This window comes from Cottoperca gobio, unplaced genomic scaffold (assembly GCF_900634415.1).
Source record: "Cottoperca gobio unplaced genomic scaffold, fCotGob3.1 fCotGob3_315arrow_ctg1, whole genome shotgun sequence".
NCBI lineage: Eukaryota > Metazoa > Chordata > Actinopteri > Perciformes > Bovichtidae > Cottoperca > Cottoperca gobio.
This window is the reverse complement of record NW_021166923.1, coordinates 164,491-181,880: the sequence shown is the minus strand read 5'-3', so window position 1 is coordinate 181,880 and position 17,390 is coordinate 164,491. Positions and strand designations below refer to the sequence as shown.

General features: G+C 39.4%; 1 protein-coding gene across 1 annotated transcript in view; it reads right to left on the bottom strand.

Annotated features, from left to right (window-relative positions):
• The window catches only part of ttn.2 (titin, tandem duplicate 2), a 282,695-nt gene that overhangs the window by 139,136 nt on the left and 126,169 nt on the right, over nt 1-17,390 (bottom strand). Inside the window, 22 exon segments of the mRNA XM_029427369.1 lie at nt 36-332; nt 1,373-1,660; nt 2,214-2,513; nt 2,728-2,875; nt 4,347-4,498; nt 4,600-4,887; nt 5,000-5,114; nt 5,416-5,603; nt 5,923-6,225; nt 6,950-7,249; nt 7,389-7,658; nt 7,796-8,062; nt 8,144-8,268; nt 8,574-8,982; nt 10,689-10,997; nt 12,227-12,264; nt 12,266-12,467; nt 13,112-13,381; nt 13,729-13,897; nt 13,985-14,082; nt 14,968-15,234; nt 15,388-15,511. Of these exon segments, the coding sequence (XP_029283229.1) occupies nt 36-332; nt 1,373-1,660; nt 2,214-2,513; nt 2,728-2,875; nt 4,347-4,498; nt 4,600-4,887; nt 5,000-5,114; nt 5,416-5,603; nt 5,923-6,225; nt 6,950-7,249; nt 7,389-7,658; nt 7,796-8,062; nt 8,144-8,268; nt 8,574-8,982; nt 10,689-10,997; nt 12,227-12,264; nt 12,266-12,467; nt 13,112-13,381; nt 13,729-13,897; nt 13,985-14,082; nt 14,968-15,234; nt 15,388-15,511 (4,927 nt within the window).

Below are 17,390 nucleotides of genomic sequence, written 5' to 3'. Positions count from 1 at the left end.
CCACGGGACAAAAGCTGAAGGGTCAGGTGACCTACCGAAGGGATATCTGGCGATGATGGACAGGTGCTCGGCCGGCGGGCCGACGCCAAACTGGTTCTCGGCGAAGACCCTGAAGATGTACTCCTTGAACTTGACGAGGTCGACGGCCTTGTAGGTCGTCTGTTTGATGGTGGAGGACAGGCGGTGCCAGATCTCACTGTCGGCCGAGCGGCGCTCCACGATGTAGTTTGTGACTCTGGAGCCGCCGTCATCACGCGGCGGGTTCCACGCCAGGAAGCACGACTCGTTGGTGATCTCAGAGATATCGAAGGCGGCCGGAGGACCAGGCTTATCTGTGAGAGGAGAGTTTATTAATATCCAGAAACTGAGGAAGACATTTAAGCGTCTTTGTGTATCTAGAAAAGCGCTATAAATTAAATGTATAATTATAAATTAAATGTTTTATTATAAATTAAATGTTTTATTATAAATTAAATGTTTTATTATAAATTAAATGTTTTATTATAAATTAAATGTTTTATTATAAATTAAATGTTTTATTATAATGAAATGTATAATTATAAATTAAATGTTTTATTATAAATTAAATGTTTTATTATAAATTAAATGTTTTATTATAAATTAAATGTTTTATTATAAATTAAATGTATAATTATAATTAATAATTAAATGTTTATTATAAATAATGTTTTATTATAAATTAAATGTTTATTATAAATTAAATGTTTTATTATAAATTAAATGTTTTATTAATAATGTAACGTTTTATTAAATTAAATGTATAATATAAATTAAATGTTTTATTATAAATTAAATGTTTTATTATAAATTAAATGTTTTATTATAAATTAAATGTTTTATTATAAATTAAATGTATAATATAATTAAATGTTTTATTATAAATAAATGTATAATTATAAATTAAATGTATAATTATAAATTAAATGTATTATTATAAATGAATTTATATTATAAATAAATGTATAATTATAAATTAAATGTATTATTATAAATTAAATGTATTATTATAAATTAAATGTATTATATAAATTAAATGTATAATTATAAATTAAATGTATAATTATAAATTCAATGTATTATTATAAATTAAATGTATTATTATAAATTAAATGTATATTATAAATTAAATGTATTATTATAAATTAAATGTATTATTATAAATTAAATGTATTATTATAAATTAAATGTATCTAATGTGTCTTTAAAAACATTTTTTTTTTTTTAACAAAGTTGGATTCAAGAAATGTGAAAATAAAAACACACAAAGTTCAACCTGACAGATTAAATTGTTCTTCATTTCAAAAGTTGACAGTAAACCCCCCCCCCCCCCCCCCCCCGCCGCCGGTCTTACCGAGGATGTTGACATCCACGGTGGCGGTGGCGCGGCCGCTGCTGTTGGTGGCCTCGATGATGTAGGTGGAGCTGTCGTCTCTCTGGGTCTTGGCAATGGTGACGGTGGAGTGTCCCGGCATCGTGTCGATGGACACCCTGTCGTCCGCTTTCAGCACGAGGTCGGCCTTGGTCCACTTGACGCGGGGCTCCGGTTTCCCCGTCACATCAGCCGGGAGCTCGATCTTACTGCCCGCCTTGGCGGTCAGACCGGCCAGCAGCTTGGCATCCAGCTGGATCTCTGGAGCCTCTGCAGGGACAGAGAGGAGCAGAAGCAGAGTTTAACATGTTAGTTTATCTGCACATAAGCACAAATATAACAATACAGATACTTCCAATAATAAATATCAGAAGTCGTACTTCAAAAAGAAAAGGATAAAAACAAAGCAGAAACACAAGAAAAGATAGAAATGTTCAATTTACTTGTTTACAGACTTTTTAAATTAATTTTCTTGTTTTAGAGAAATTAGACGAAAAGTCTTTGTTGTAAAAACTGATTTGTGAAACAAAATAAAAATATTAATAGCAAAAGAAACAAGAAAAGTTGAGATACATTACATGGAATCCATATATTATATATATAAATATATAATATATAAATATATATATTTATATATAAATATATATATTTATATATAAATATATATATTATATATATATATATATATTTATATATAAATATATATATTTATATATAAATATATATATTATATATATAAATATATATATTATATATATACATATAAATATATATATTTATGCTTTACGTTCCCATGAAGACTGAACACTTTGTTCAGACGCACCTTTAGGATCTACGGCCTGGATCTCGTCGGTGGCCTTGCAGGGCCGGCTGGCTCCGAGGCGGTTCAGGGCTCGGACCCTGTACGCGTACCACTGGCCCTCGGTCAGACCGGTCACCTGGCACTTCAGCTCGGGCACCGTGTCTCCGCAGGGCTCCCACTTATCGGTGCCTCTCTGAAGGCGCTCCACGTTGTAGCCTCGGATGCCGGTGCCGCCGTCGTACTTCGGCGGCTCCCAGGTCAGGAAGATGCCGCTGGCGGACTTGTCTCTCCATCTCAGGTTCTCCGGAGGGTCGGGGATGGCTGCAGGGAACCGAGACGGAGGTCAGAAGTTCCTTTGGACTCAAACTAAAACTAACTTCATACATTTTAAGAAAATGTGTGAAAAATGATGTTCTGTAAGTGGCCAGAATATATTCACATATATTAACTGTTATTAACAGAACGACCTCTTTGACACCTGTTTGGTCTCTTTAGCACTTTGAACACAACAGAAACGTTTCAGTGTCGGACTCACTGGCAGGAGACGACACGTTGACGGGCTCGTCGATGTACGCCGGCTCCCCTGGGCCACACTTGTTGCAGGCGGTGACTCTGAACAGATACTCCTTCCCTTCCACCACGTCGGTCACTGTGAACTCCTGATCCTGGATCCCTGTGGTCACCTGACAGAGGGGTCATTACAGGTCATTAGAAGTCATTAGAGGGAAGAGAGGACATTTTCACTTCTGATCCTGAATCTCGTTTCTTGTGAGCTTCACTCGTAGAACCCGAAACAAAACAAACATAAATCTGTTTTTTTACCCAGTAAATCGTTATAATTAATAACCCAAATGTTTAAGGCTTGTTCTTCTGCGTTAACGAGTTTCCTTCAGAGCTACAAACACGTTGTTGCTAGATGATGATGAAGATGAAGATACGTGAACAGAATATTAGATTTGCATTTAGTATATTTGAGGTATTTTAATTTGAAAACTCGTCTAGAATAATTGAGCAGCAGTTTGTTTCTGATTTTATCTAAAGACAAATATCATATTCATACAAAAAAGGAAAAAGTGAAATCAGTGAAATTTTTTCTCTTTTCTGCCAAATGAATTTCACTGAAAATACGAGTGCATGTTGGAGACGTGACGTGTGTGATTAACATGGTATTTCTTTAAGCGTCAGTATCAGTGTATACGAGTACACAGTGGCGGCCGTCAGGGCCAGCAAGGCCTTCTCTGCTGGCCTAAACATCATCAGAATATACATTTAATTTTTATATATTATATGTATTAAATTATTCCCCAGAGTCTATTCTCTTCACGTCATAGCTTTCCTCTTGGTTGCGCTGCTTCCAGCCTCAGATGGAGATTTGGAGGTCTGGCCTTTATGTTAGAGCTTTTATCCAATCATATTTCAGCATGATGTGTTGCCAGGGTCCAAGAGATCTACCCCGAGGCCTTCAGAAGCAACAGTGCGGGCGCCTGTCGCTTAAAGTGAACGGAGACAAAACTGTGGCGTTAACCAATCAGATGTCGAGTTGGGGACACCGGGGCCTAGCTGGCAGGCGTACGATAACGTCAGCACGTCCACGTCTTTTGATTGGATACGCACTATTGAGAGGCGGAGCTATGCAGAGCTAGCAACCTTTGAACGAGCTCATTTAGATTTCTACAAGCTGTTTGTTTTCAACCCACAATGTCTGAAGGAGGAGAAGAGATCGATGTGGTCGCAGATATCATTACAACGCCATTTTCAAGACGAACTTTTCAAGAAAAGATAGACATCGTGAGAAGAACGGCCAACTCCGACGCTAGCGCCTATCACAGGCGGGAAAAGGGTTTGTCCGCCACTTTCAAATCATTAACTACGAGCGGTACCCCCCGGCTCACAGCCTCCGAGAGGCACTGCACAGTGTACTGCTGGGAATGCCTGCTACAACTAAATATTAGTATAACTCTGTTGTTAGGGTGATGCAACGCCCGGTTATACTGCGTTCTGTCTACATGTATAGTTTCTATTCCCATGGCGTCATAATGATGGTATTAAGAGGTGGTAACTCAGGTAGGACTGTAGGACATCACTGAAGACCTAGGTGTGAACACGGCCCGCCACTGCAAGTACAACAGTAGAACACTCCGGCGGAGGTCGTACCTTGACCCAGGTCTTGCGGGACATGTCCCGTTTTTCCACCTGGTATCCGGTCAGAGGACTTCCTCCGTCGTGCTCCGGGGCCTCCCAGGTCAGGTGTACGTGTTGCCGGGTCACCTCCAGGACCTTGAAGTCCTTCGGAGCGCTGGGCGCCGCTGGAGGACGCAAACAGAAAAACAAAGATACCGAAAATTTAAAGAAAAAACAAAAAGTTTTGAAGCAGGAAGTTTGAATCTGAAGGTTTCTGATGGCGTACCGATGACGTTGACTTCGATGTCTCCGGAGACGGACGTGACGTCGTTCTCCAGCTGCAGCGTGTAGGTGCCTTTGTCGGGGCGCACGCTCGGCGTGACGCTCAGTTCTACAAACGTGGACTTGGTCGTCATGGTGATGCGATCGTCGTCGGTGGTCAGCTGCTTCTCTCCGAAGCTCCACTTGGCGACGGGGGTCGGGTACCCGCTGATGGGGACTCTGATGGTGAGCGGCTGAGGGACGATCACCTCCATCCCGTCTTTGAACGCGCTCAGGTCGAAGGAGGGACCGACTGGAGCGGGGAGAAATGCATGATGGGAACTGAAACTTGGACTACATTTCTAACTGATTGGTTTAATAAATTGATATAATTCTTCTTAACGGTCACGTGACTCATGTCTCACCATGTGTGTCGTCGGCCAGCAGAGGTCCGATGATGTTGGACGGGTCGGAGACTCCGGCAGCGTTTTCAGCAAAAGCTCTGTAGTTGTACTTGTTTCCACATTTCAGACCAGACACCTGAAATAAAGTTACAGAGTTAGGGAGTTAAAATAAAACACAATAAAGAGAGCCGCCACTAGAAGACTTTTATTGTGAAGCAGCCACTAAAATACTTTATTGTGAAGCAGCCACTAGAAGACTTTTATTGTGAAGCAGCCACTAGAAGACTTTTATTGTGAAGCAGCCTGACAAACTCTAGAGTGTTAACTGTTTGTTATGCTGTGCAGCTGCACAATATAAACAAAAGTGTTACAAACTTTAGAAACATTGAAGTCACGTATCATCAGAAATTAGGATCTGTTGGCGTGGCGGTCTGTACCTTGTAGAAGAGGTCGGGGCAGAGGCGGGCGTTGCAGCGGAGCCACTTGTCGGTGCCTTCTTCGCAGCGCTCGATGATGTACCCGGTGATCATGCTGCCTCCACTCCTCAGAGGAGTCTCCCAGGTGAGCTGCACCGAGCTCTTGTTCTGGTCCTGCCAGACCAGGTTCAGAGGCGGACTGGGACGCTCTGCAGGGGACACAAAAAACACAAATGTCACTGGACGCACTCCAGGTTCCAGGTTTTATGTCATGTGGGTTTTACATGTTTCTGTTGTAGGTTTTCTTATATTTTATGTAAATCATGTTGAAGTGGCTGTGAGACTCGGGGACAATAAAGTTAAATTGAATTTGAAGCTAAAGCTAATTTGAAGACAACTGAACAGCAGGGAGAGGAATTAAATATCACAGCTTACGTTACACCTTTCTGATGAATGACACAAAGGACGAAACTAAAGCAACAGTTTCTAACGAGGGACAGGAAGAGCCTTCGATGAGTCCAAACTTACCGATGGGATCCATGATCTTGACGGGCCGTGAAGCGGCACTGGGCTTTCCCTCGCCGGCTTTGTTCTGAGCTTTGACTCTGAAGATGTATTCTTTGTTCTCGATGACGTCGTTGATGACGGCGCTGAGCTCGTCGGCTTTGGTCACCTGGACGGGCGTCCACTTCACCGACGTCCTGTCACGCAGCTCGATGACGTAGGAGGTGATGGCAGAGCCTCCGTCAGACTCGGGAGGCTCCCAGGAGACGGTGCAGCCGAACTTCGAGACGTTTCCCACGATCACGTTCAGAGGAGCATCAGGAACATCTGAAAACAATCAACAGAAATCTATTCAGGAAAAGAGTTCTGGAAATTTGTTTGGTTTATAGTTTATTGTGCTGCATTCATGTGGTGTTGGAATAATCCGAAAATTTGTTTGCAGATGGGAAAATTCTGGTACACAACTTGCTGAGTTGACGTTAAATTACGCAGAAACATGGTGGGGGAAATTAAATGTCGGGTATATGAAAGGAACTTTTTAAATTAATTCATATATTGCATATCAACTTTTTGCTCACATGTAGTTTGTAATACGGTATTAGGTTGTAGGGTTAGTAGTCTGGGACAGAGTCACTAATTAAATCTTCAAAATGTTCCACATTACGACTTAAAGCTCATGAAGTTGAAAGAAAGGCTTCTTGACTCGGGGTATGGGACCATCCAAGGAGCATTTAACACACCATTAGTTAATCAACTGCTCAAATTAAATGTGGTGTACCTCAAGGATCAATTCTTGGACCACGTCTGTTTCTTCACTTTTGTTTTTTACATAAAATAATTATTGTTTATCGCTAAAACATATACAAACTTGTCTACAATCTGCTCAGAAAGTAGAATTAACTAACTAAAGAACAAATACTGCATTTAAGAAGACTCATGGATGGGTTAGAATGAATTCCATCTGATCCTCCATCTTTGTAGTTCTTTGTTGTGCTCATGTCGACACAATCATATGTTTTGAAAATATCAACAAAATTAAAACAACTTTTACCAAACTTGTTCTTGGCCTGTACGGGTTTGTCGGTGTCTACGTTAGGTCCACTGCCGACGCGGTTTCTGGCGCAGACTCTGAACAGGTACATGGAGTCCTTTTGGAGTCCGGTCACCGTGTACTCTGGACTCTCGGCGTGATCGGTGGCCAGCGTCCAGGTCTTACGCTTCACGTCGCGTCTCTCCACTACGTAGGCAATGACCTTGCTGCCGCCGTCGCTCTCGGGCTCCTCCCACGCCAGGCTGACCTCGCCATCGGCGGTGTCGACCACTTGCAGATGCTTCACAGGTCCAGGGACGTCTAGAAAAACAAATCCAAAGATAAAGTTATATTTATTGTCAGAAAAGTGAGTGATGGTAACGTAAGAAGCAACGTTACGCAGACTGTATGAAGCAGTGTCTCTGTTGACCTACAACTATTTTAGCTTCAGAGAACTCACCGATGACCTCCAGGGTGATGAAGGCTTCTCCCTCTCCGTGTTTGTTCTTGATGATGATCTTGTAGCGGCCCTGGTCGGCCTTCTGGGGGTCCTTCAGCCTGAACTCTGTGTGGTCGGCGGATGTGTAGATGTTGTCTTTGGGCAGACTCAGGTTGTTGTACAGCCAGTCGGCCTCGGCCTGCGGGTAGGCGCTGTAGGGGACGGCCATGACGATGGGCTTCCTGGCGTCTGTGACGTAGCTCTGGTCCGTGGTCTTTATCTGAGGCACCGCTGGAGGAGGAGAAAGGAGACCCCATCAGAGACACCACAACTGTTTCAATTCTTCTCCAGTATATGGATTGAAACTTCTGTAAAGCCATATCTTTACGAGTACAGTTGCACCACGGTTAAAGTTCCGATGCTCTTACCTGCCAGCTCCAGCTTGGCCTTGGCATCTTTGTCTTTGACGACAAGTCTGTACTCTCCCTGATCTCGAGGTCGGATCTCACAGACCTGCAGTCTGTGGATTTTACCTTCGCTCATCATCTGGTATTTATCTCCCTGCACGACTGTCATATTGTTCCTCAACCACTTCACTTCCACTCGGTCCTTGTTGAGCTCCACCTCGAACACGACGTCCGAGCCTGGAGGTTCAAACGCGTCCTGTGGCGCTCTGACGATCTCCACCGGGGTCTCTGCAGGACAGAGAGTACTTCATGAGCGGGAACTACTTTATACTGAATCATTACTTCATACTGAGTTCTGAAGAAGCTCACCTTCAACAAAGAGCCTGGCTCTGGATCTCTTGTCGTCCACACCACAGGCGTACTCACACTCATCATCAGGTCTGCACTCCTTGATACGCAAGGTGCACATCTTTCCTTCTTTTTCAAATGTATATCTGGGAAAATAAAAAGTAAGTTGTTTCTCATCAAAAGAAAAACTAAACAAGTAAAAGCTTTAACAAGTGATACGACCTCCATCTGTTGACTATTTCTGGAAACACATTTTTAGATATATAGTCAATAATTAAATTAAAGATTAAACGTGTTCTTTTTGCCTCTGCTTATCTTTGTCTCCACTAAGTCGTTCTTTATACACTAAATGCGTTTTCTTGAGTCTGTGATGATCTATGATGTGTCATATTTCTGGCTCTGTGACGCTCTTTATAACAAGCTCTCTAAACAAAAATTATAAACGCCGTACCTCGGTCCTTCTCTGATCTCACGTCCGTTTCTGTACCACTTGGCTTCTGCTTTCTCTTTGGTCAGCTTGCACGTGAACTCTGCGTCATCGAACTCGGTGATGGTCTGGTCCTTCAGCTGCAGACTGAAGTCCGTGGGCGCCTCGCTGATGATCAGCTCTGCCGTGCACTTGCTCTCCCCGGCCATGGCCGTGTACTCGCCCTCGTCCGCCAGCGTGCAGTCTTTGATGGTCAGCGTGTGCTTTTCTTTGTCCACTCTGTAGACGATGCGCTTGTTGAAGGCGATCTCCTGGCCGGCCTTCATCCACTTCAGCGTGGCGTTGGGCCGGTTGACCTTACAGGAGAAGCTGATGGTGTTCTTCTCCTGAGTGTCGATGTCCTCCAGAGGAACCAGGAACCTCAGACTCTCCTCTGAACAACACAAGACACGATTAACTCCGGCAAACTAAAGACTAACATGTATTTTAACATTAACACTAATGTACATAAACACTTTAATCTTATTCTACATGAACAGGTTTCTGTGTTTAACATAAAGTCATGAACACGTGAACAAAGTTAACAATCACATATTCAGGGAAAGCTTCAGAATGAAGAGAGAAGAAGAAGAATACTGAAGATAGGCATCACTGAAGACTAGTTTATACAAGTTATAACTCTTCATCACTTGTTTATATACAAGTTATAACTCTTCATCACTAGTTTATATACAAGTTATAACTCTTCATCACTAGTTTATACAAGTTATAACTCTTCATCACTAGTTTATACAAGTTATAACTCTTCATCACTAGTATAAATATAAGTTATAACTCTTCATCACTAGTTTATATACAAGTTATAACTCTTCATCACTAGTTTATATACAAGTTATAACTCTTCATCACTAGTATAAATATAAGTTATAACTCTTCATCACTAGTTTATATACAAGTTATAACTCTTCATCACTAGTTTATATATAACAGTTATAACTCTTCATCACTAGTTTATATACAAGTTATAACTCTTCATCACTAGTTTATATACAAGTTATAACTCTTCATCACTAGTTCATATACAAGTTATAACTCTTCATCACTAGTTTATATACAAGTTATAACTCTTCATCACTAGTTCATATACAAGTTATAACTCTTCATCACTAGTTCATATACAAGTTATAACTCTTCATCACTAGTTCATATACAAGTTATAACTCTTCATCACTAGTATAAATATAAGTTATAACTCTTCATCACTAGTTTATATACAAGTTATAACTCTTCATCACTAGTTTATATATAACAGTTATAACTCTTCATCACTAGTTCATATACAAGTTATAACTCTTCATCACTAGTATAAATATAAGTTATAACTCTTCATCACTAGTTTATATACAAGTTATAACTCTTCATCACTAGTTTATATACAAGTTATAACTCTTCATCACTAGTATAAATATAAGTTATAACTCTTCATCACTAGTTTATATACAAGTTATAACTCTTCATCACTAGTTTATATATAACAGTTATAACTCTTCATCACTAGTTTATATACAAGTTATAACTCTTCATCACTAGTTTATATACAAGTTATAACTCTTCATCACTAGTTCATATACAAGTTATAACTCTTCATCACTAGTTTATATACAAGTTATAACTCTTCATCACTAGTTCATATACAAGTTATAACTCTTCATCACTAGTTATACAAGTTATAACTCTTCATCACTAGTTCATATACAAGTTATAACTCTTCATCACTAGTTTATATATAACAGTTATAACTCTTCATCACTAGTTCATATACAAGTTATAACTCTTCATCACTAGTTTATATATAACAGTTATAACTCTTCATCACTAGTTCATATACAAGTTATAACTGTTCATCACTAGTATAAATATAAGTTATAACTCTTCATCACTAGTTCATATACAAGTTATAACTCTTCATCACTAGTTTATATACAAGTTATAACTCTTCATCACTAGTTTATATATAACAGTTATAACTCTTCATCACTAGTTTATATACAAGTTATAACTCTTCATCACTAGTTTATATATAACAGTTATAACTCTTCATCACTAGTTTATATACAAGTTATAACTCTGGTGTCTGACCTTTGACGCTGAGGGTACAGGTGCTCTTGGCCTGCTCTCCTCTCTGATTGGTCAGGTTGATGCTGTAGCTGGACTCGTCTCCCTTGGTGGCGTCTCTGATCCTCAGCGAGAACACGTTGTCTCTCTGCACCATCACGTACTTGCTGCTCTCGAACACCGTCTCCTCCTTCTTCAGCCACTTGGCCTTCGCTCCCTCTGTGTTCACCTCGCAGTTCAGAACCACTTCCTGTCCTTCTTTGGCCTCCGTGTCCTTCAGCGGCGTGATGATCTTCAGTTTCTCTGCACGGAGAAGCATCAGAGACGCCGATGAGCGGGAAACTTAACTTTTCGTATTGTGTTTGTTCAAGTTTAAGTGAAGCAATTCAAACACTTTTCTTATGTACATTTCTTTGGAGATTAAGTCGATGTTATTAAATGTATATATAATATAATATAAATGTGAATGAGTTCGCAAGAAAGCAAAACGTTACACCCGTGTAAGAATGTGAACTAAATAACTAAATAAAATGCAGGAGACTGAACTGTCGGATAAAAATGATCTTCAATAAACTTTAGTTGAGAAATAAGATCAAAGATTAGATTTTATTTCAATGTTTAATATCCTTATATATGTATAAATGTATATATCTCACGTTTCTTTTTTTTATACATATATACATTATATATATATATAATGTATTATATATCCATTATATATACTTATATATATATAATGTATATATATATAGATATATATATAATGTGTATATATATAATGAGATATAGATATATATATATATAGATATAATATACATACATGATTATACATTATAATATAAATGGTATATATATATATATATATACACATGATATATACATTATATATATAATGATAATATAACACATTATATATATATATATATAACACATTCATATATATATAGATAGAGATATATATATATATAGTATATCAGGATAGAATATATATATTATAACACATTATAGATACATTATATAGACAGTAGATAATATAATGTGTAATATATAATAGAATATATATACACATTATATATAATATTGATATACATTAGAATATATATAATAGATACACATATATATAGATGTATAGATAATAGATAACAGAGAATATAGATTATAGTATACAGATATAGATAAGATAATAGATATACTAAGGATAGAGAGATACAATAGATATACATAGATAGATAGAGATATATATATATATATTATATAGATATATGATATATACATGGAGATAGATAGGAAATGGGATATAGAGTAGATATCTCATTAGATCGAAGGATCTATCTAGATAGACATGAATAGAGCTATATATAGAAAGAGAGAGAAGGGAGATACAGGAGCGAGATAGGGAGATATTTCTATCTAGAACTTCTTTAGAGAGATATATAGAGAGATATATATCATTATATTATATACATTATAATATATACATATTATATATATATATACACATTATATCCGTATCCTGGTCTTGGGCGGGGACTTCACCGAGCCACGGTGAGGTCGGCGCTGGCCTCTGGTCGGTCCGATCATCACCACGTATGCGCCCTCGCTTGGGCTCGCTGTTTTTGATGACCAGCGTGCGTCTCTTGCCGTCGCTCAGCATCGTGTATTTGTCTCCCGCCTGCAGCTCCTTGTCGTCTTTCAGCCACTTCACCTCGAAGGTTTCTTTGGAGACGGAGCAGGTGAACTCCACCTTCTCGCCCTCCACCACCTCCTGGCTGTGAGGCCGCGAGATGAACTCTGCAGCCAGCTCTGAAACACAGGAAGCATAAAACACTTTTATTATCTGCTTTTTAGTCGTGTTACATTTTCAGACATTAAAAGTAAAATCCCAAATCAAATAAAAATTAACAAACACTTTTCTTAAACCGTTTCTATTTGGTCTCTTTTCACATTTTAATATAGCATATATTTAATATAGCATATATTTAATATAGCATATATTTAATATAGCATATATTTAATATAGCATATATTTAATATAGCATATATTTAATATAGCATATATTTAATATAGCATATATTTAATATAGCATATATTTAATATAGCATAGGGCCATTGTAGGTAGAAATACATTTAAAAAGGAGCTGGAGAAAATATTCAGAGGGAAAACTCAGAGATAAAAACTTATAAAGTCGTAAATGAACAAGGAACAAAGTCACCAATTCATGAGAAGATCATTTGAAAATTCTCTGAGATTTAAATCATAAATTTACAAGACAAAACTGACAAATGTACGAGGGAGAAAAACTGAGATTAAAGTCGTCAATTTACGTGAAAGAACTCAAACAACAACTGAGATTATAAAGTCAGAAATTGGCCTTTCCCACAGAACATTACGTCCCAACAACGTTTGCTTTGAGAAGTCCTTCAGAGATGAAGTTTCCTTCTGTACCGTTAATCTTGAGGTTTCCGGAGGTCTTGATGCTGGGACTCAGCCTGCAGTGGTACTCGACGGCGTCGGTCATCTTCAGGTCCTGGATGAGGAGGATCCTCCGCTTCCCGTCCACGATCTGCTCGTAGCGGCCGCCCTCCGGCAGCTCCTCGTCTCCCTTGTACCAGGTGACGTCGGCGCTAGGTTTGGAGACCTCACAGATGAGCTTCACGCTGTCCGTCTCCGTCCCCTCCACGTTGGACAGGTTTTTACTGAACCGCGCCTCCTCCTCTGCAGCGACAACACAACAGCATCTTAAATATCTTGCAGTGACTTTTCTGCCACTCGTAACCTTTTGTTGTGCGCTGTATGAAGGCGTTTTAACATCTGCTCACCTTAATGTGAGAATAAAAAAACTTTTATCTGCATTGATGTAAGTAGATATACACTAACATGAGCACGTTGTTATCAAAAATCTATATGACATCTATATTCCTTTCTCTTGGTCGTGTTTTGTTTGTAAACATGAGTTGAATGTGAATCATCTGAACTTCTGCAGCTTCAGGATCCAAACTTGTGTGAAATAAACGATATGTAAACGAACTCCTACGTGCTTCCGGCTCGTTTGATTTCCTTACCTACAACAGTGAGCATGCCGGAGGACTTGGAGGTCTTTGCTTCACATTCGTATTCCGCCTCATCGTCAAACACAGACTTGTGGACGATGAGGACGTGTTGGCGACCTTGAGCAATGATTTCGTACTTCTTCCCCTTCCTGATTTCACTTCCATCTTTAAACCAGCGGACCTGCGAGACGGAAACACAGAGCAGATCTCAGCGGGGCTTGAAGAGTGAAAAGTCGTTTTCAGATCACATACTCGGACAAACACTCACTTTGACGTCCTCTCTGGACACTTCACATTCAAACCTGGCAGATTCCTTCTCTTTGACCTCGACGTCGTGGAGTGGCTTGGAGAACTCGATATGTGGAGCTGTGTACACAACGATACGTTATTATTGTTCACCAGGATCTTTATTCAGTCTTATAAAAGGTATTTTGGCGTTTATGGGAGTTATTTAACTAAACTAAACTAATCTGGGGTACCTTAACTCTAATTCGGGGTTTAAAGATGGAGGATAGTCTGGTAACTCTTACAAGGGATTCTTTTACTTTCTTAAGGGATCATAAAGTTTTACAAAAAAGGGTTCCTTCTTGTTAGGATCCCTTAAAGCCATGAACGTCCCTAACTCCTATAAAAGGTTCCTTAAATCTTTTGAGGTGTCCATTAACTCTACCAAGGGTTTCTTTACATTTTTGAGGGATTCTTAAGAGATACATCTACTCTTACAGAGAGTTCCTTATCCCTTACAAGTGGGTCCTTAACCTTTAGGGTTCTTTAACTTTCATAGAGGACTCCTAAGCTTTATTAACTCTGATGGAGGATACAGTACCTCAGATCTTAAGGGCGGCCCTTGACTGTTTTGAAGGATCTTTTGAGTTTTATAAAAGGTTTCTCAAAGGTAATTTAGGTTTTATAGGGGTTCCCTCTATCTAATCTTACAGAGGGTTCCTTCACCTTTAGGTCAGGTCTTATGAAGGGGGGGTTTCTCTGACTCTAAGAAGTGATTTTCTACCTGTGTTTGTCTTATTGAGGGTTCCTTTACTCTCATAAAGTGTTATTTACATTTTTTTGAGGGATCTTTAACTTTAGCAAAGTCTTCTATGGACGGTTCCTTAACTAGAACTTTGAAGTGGTTTCCTATAAACAGACCCTTAATATTTCACAGAGGTCCCTTTAATACTTAAAGAGCAACTTAAATCTTCTAACAACTTGTTAGACTTTACAACAATTGTTCTATTTCTCCGCTGAACTCACGTTCAACGTTGAGGAAGCAGGAGGTTTTGAAGTCACTGGCGTCACAAGCGTACGTCCTCGAGTCCTCCAGAGTGCAGTCGTGGATGATCAGCGCTCTCTTGTAGCCGTCGACGATCATCTCGTACTTCTTGGTCTTTCTGATCTCCTGTCCGTCCTTGAACCATCTTACCTCTGCGTTCTCTCTGGAAACTTCACACTCGAGTGTAGCGGTGGCTTCCTCCTCCACCGTCTGGTCCACCAGAGGCTTGGAGAACTCCACCGACGGCTCTGAACGCGCACAAAAAACACACAGAACAGTTGTTTAGTTTTGTTTATGGAAAACCCCAATGCAGAACTTCTATTGGAAACCTGCTGTAAGAAACTTGACACAATGCTGGATTGAAAGCTTCAGGTTTCACCAGCAGAGTCTGCAGATCTCACCTCTGACGATGAGGTTGGCCTCAGTCTGGAAGTCTTTGGCGGTGAGTTTAATTTGTCCGGCTTCATTCAGCTTGACGTCCCTCAGAGTCAGGCTGTGGACTTTAGCATCTGCCTTCAACACCACCTGTTCAACACAGTCAGTCATTAGAGGGTTTAACCTGCCCTGAACACCGCCTGTCAGGTTCAACACAGTCAGTCATTAGAGGGTTTAACCTGCCCTGAACACCGCCTGTCAGGTTCAACACAGTCAGTCATTAGAGGGTTTAACCTGCCCTGAACACCGCCTGTCAGGTTCAACACAGTCAGTCATTAGAGGGTTTAACCTGCCCTGAACACCGCCTGTCAGGTTCAACACAGTCAGTCATTAGAGGGTTTAACCTGCCCTGAACACCGCCTGTCAGGTTCAACACAGTCAGTCTTTAGGAGGGAAATTGAATCTGAAGAACCAGAAAACACAAGACAACACACAGAAAGTTTGATGTTTCTGTAATAACGTCTGATTATGTGAGGAACAGTTTACACAAACAAACCCCACAAACTCCAGTTTACTGGAGACAAAACAGTTTTTCTACTTTACAAAGATTATGAAATGTAAAAAAGAGAAATGTAAACATTATAACGTTATAGTGCTATAACATAATATAATCTATAATATATATAATCTAATATATAATATATATTTATCCAGTAAACTTTGTTTACAGGCCAGTCTCCCCCGATTTAATAAGGCGGCGACGTGACGTGTGATCCACAGGCTAATGCTGCGGCTACGTATATACGTATATACGTATATATACATGTTTATAAAACGGACATGTCAAATCAAGCAATCTGATTGGTTCTTATCCGTGGTATAATGAGCGTATATCACGGGTAGAATTGTCGTCACTTTTCACAACAAGTCAGTATCCCTCCGCGTCTGAGAGAAAGCTACACCGTTACAGCTGTTAAATGACGTCCAGTCAAGAAACAAACAAAGCTTTGCTCTGGAGGAGTGGATCCATCAGTGCCTCCAGAGAAGAAACCGAAGAGCAGCTGTTAGTGTTGTTGCATAGCAACCACCTCGCACTATGTTCTGTGCAGAAGGCACCTGAGGGACTATTTTATTTTGAACATCATTATTTAATAATAAAAACTATTTAAATTGGAGTGTGTATTTTTCTTTCATATTGCCACACTTGGTTTTATAAAAGCAATAGCTCACTTCAGACCGTGATATATGCTCATTACATCACAGGTAAGAGGGTTGTACCACGCCCCTTAACTGTGATGTAATGACCATATACCACGGTCTGTATATACATACTGTATACCGTATGTATACAGTATGTATATACACTGTATATACATACTGTATACCGTATGTATACAGTATGTATATACACTGTATATAGGTATACAGTATGTATACCTATATACATGTATACATGTATATTAGCCTGCAGGGAGAGTCAGCTGAGCTCTGACAGCTGACAGTTTGCAGGCAGCTGCTTTTTCTTCCCCGATTTAAACAGCGTGACCTTTGACCTCCTCAGACTGCGTTTCACTCTCAGAGACGAAACGACTGGACAGGAATGAAACATGATGATGTTTACTGGGAAAACTAAAGAATCTCTTTTTGTTGGTTGTAAGAAAAATATTTCTACTCCACACATTTATTATTATTTGTACTTTTTATAGTTTTCTTGGATGATTTTTATGTTTCAGCAGAATTCTGTCATGCTGGTGAGGAAAGGTCAGTTTTAAAGAAGCTGCAGACTTCAACTACGGAGCCATGATGGTAAATAAACCATAGACCTTTAATACGTTTTAGCTGAGCAATACAGTTAAAACATTTCTAACCAGATACAAGTTGTTCTGAGTGAAGAAAGAAACAGATTAAAATAATCTTCAGGTCTAAAGACAGAATTATTATTTTTAACTGATTTAACAATGAAAAGCTCATTTTGAATCTTAATCTCCGTGTTCAGCTCGTGTCTAAAGACTTCGATCTTCAGTCGGCT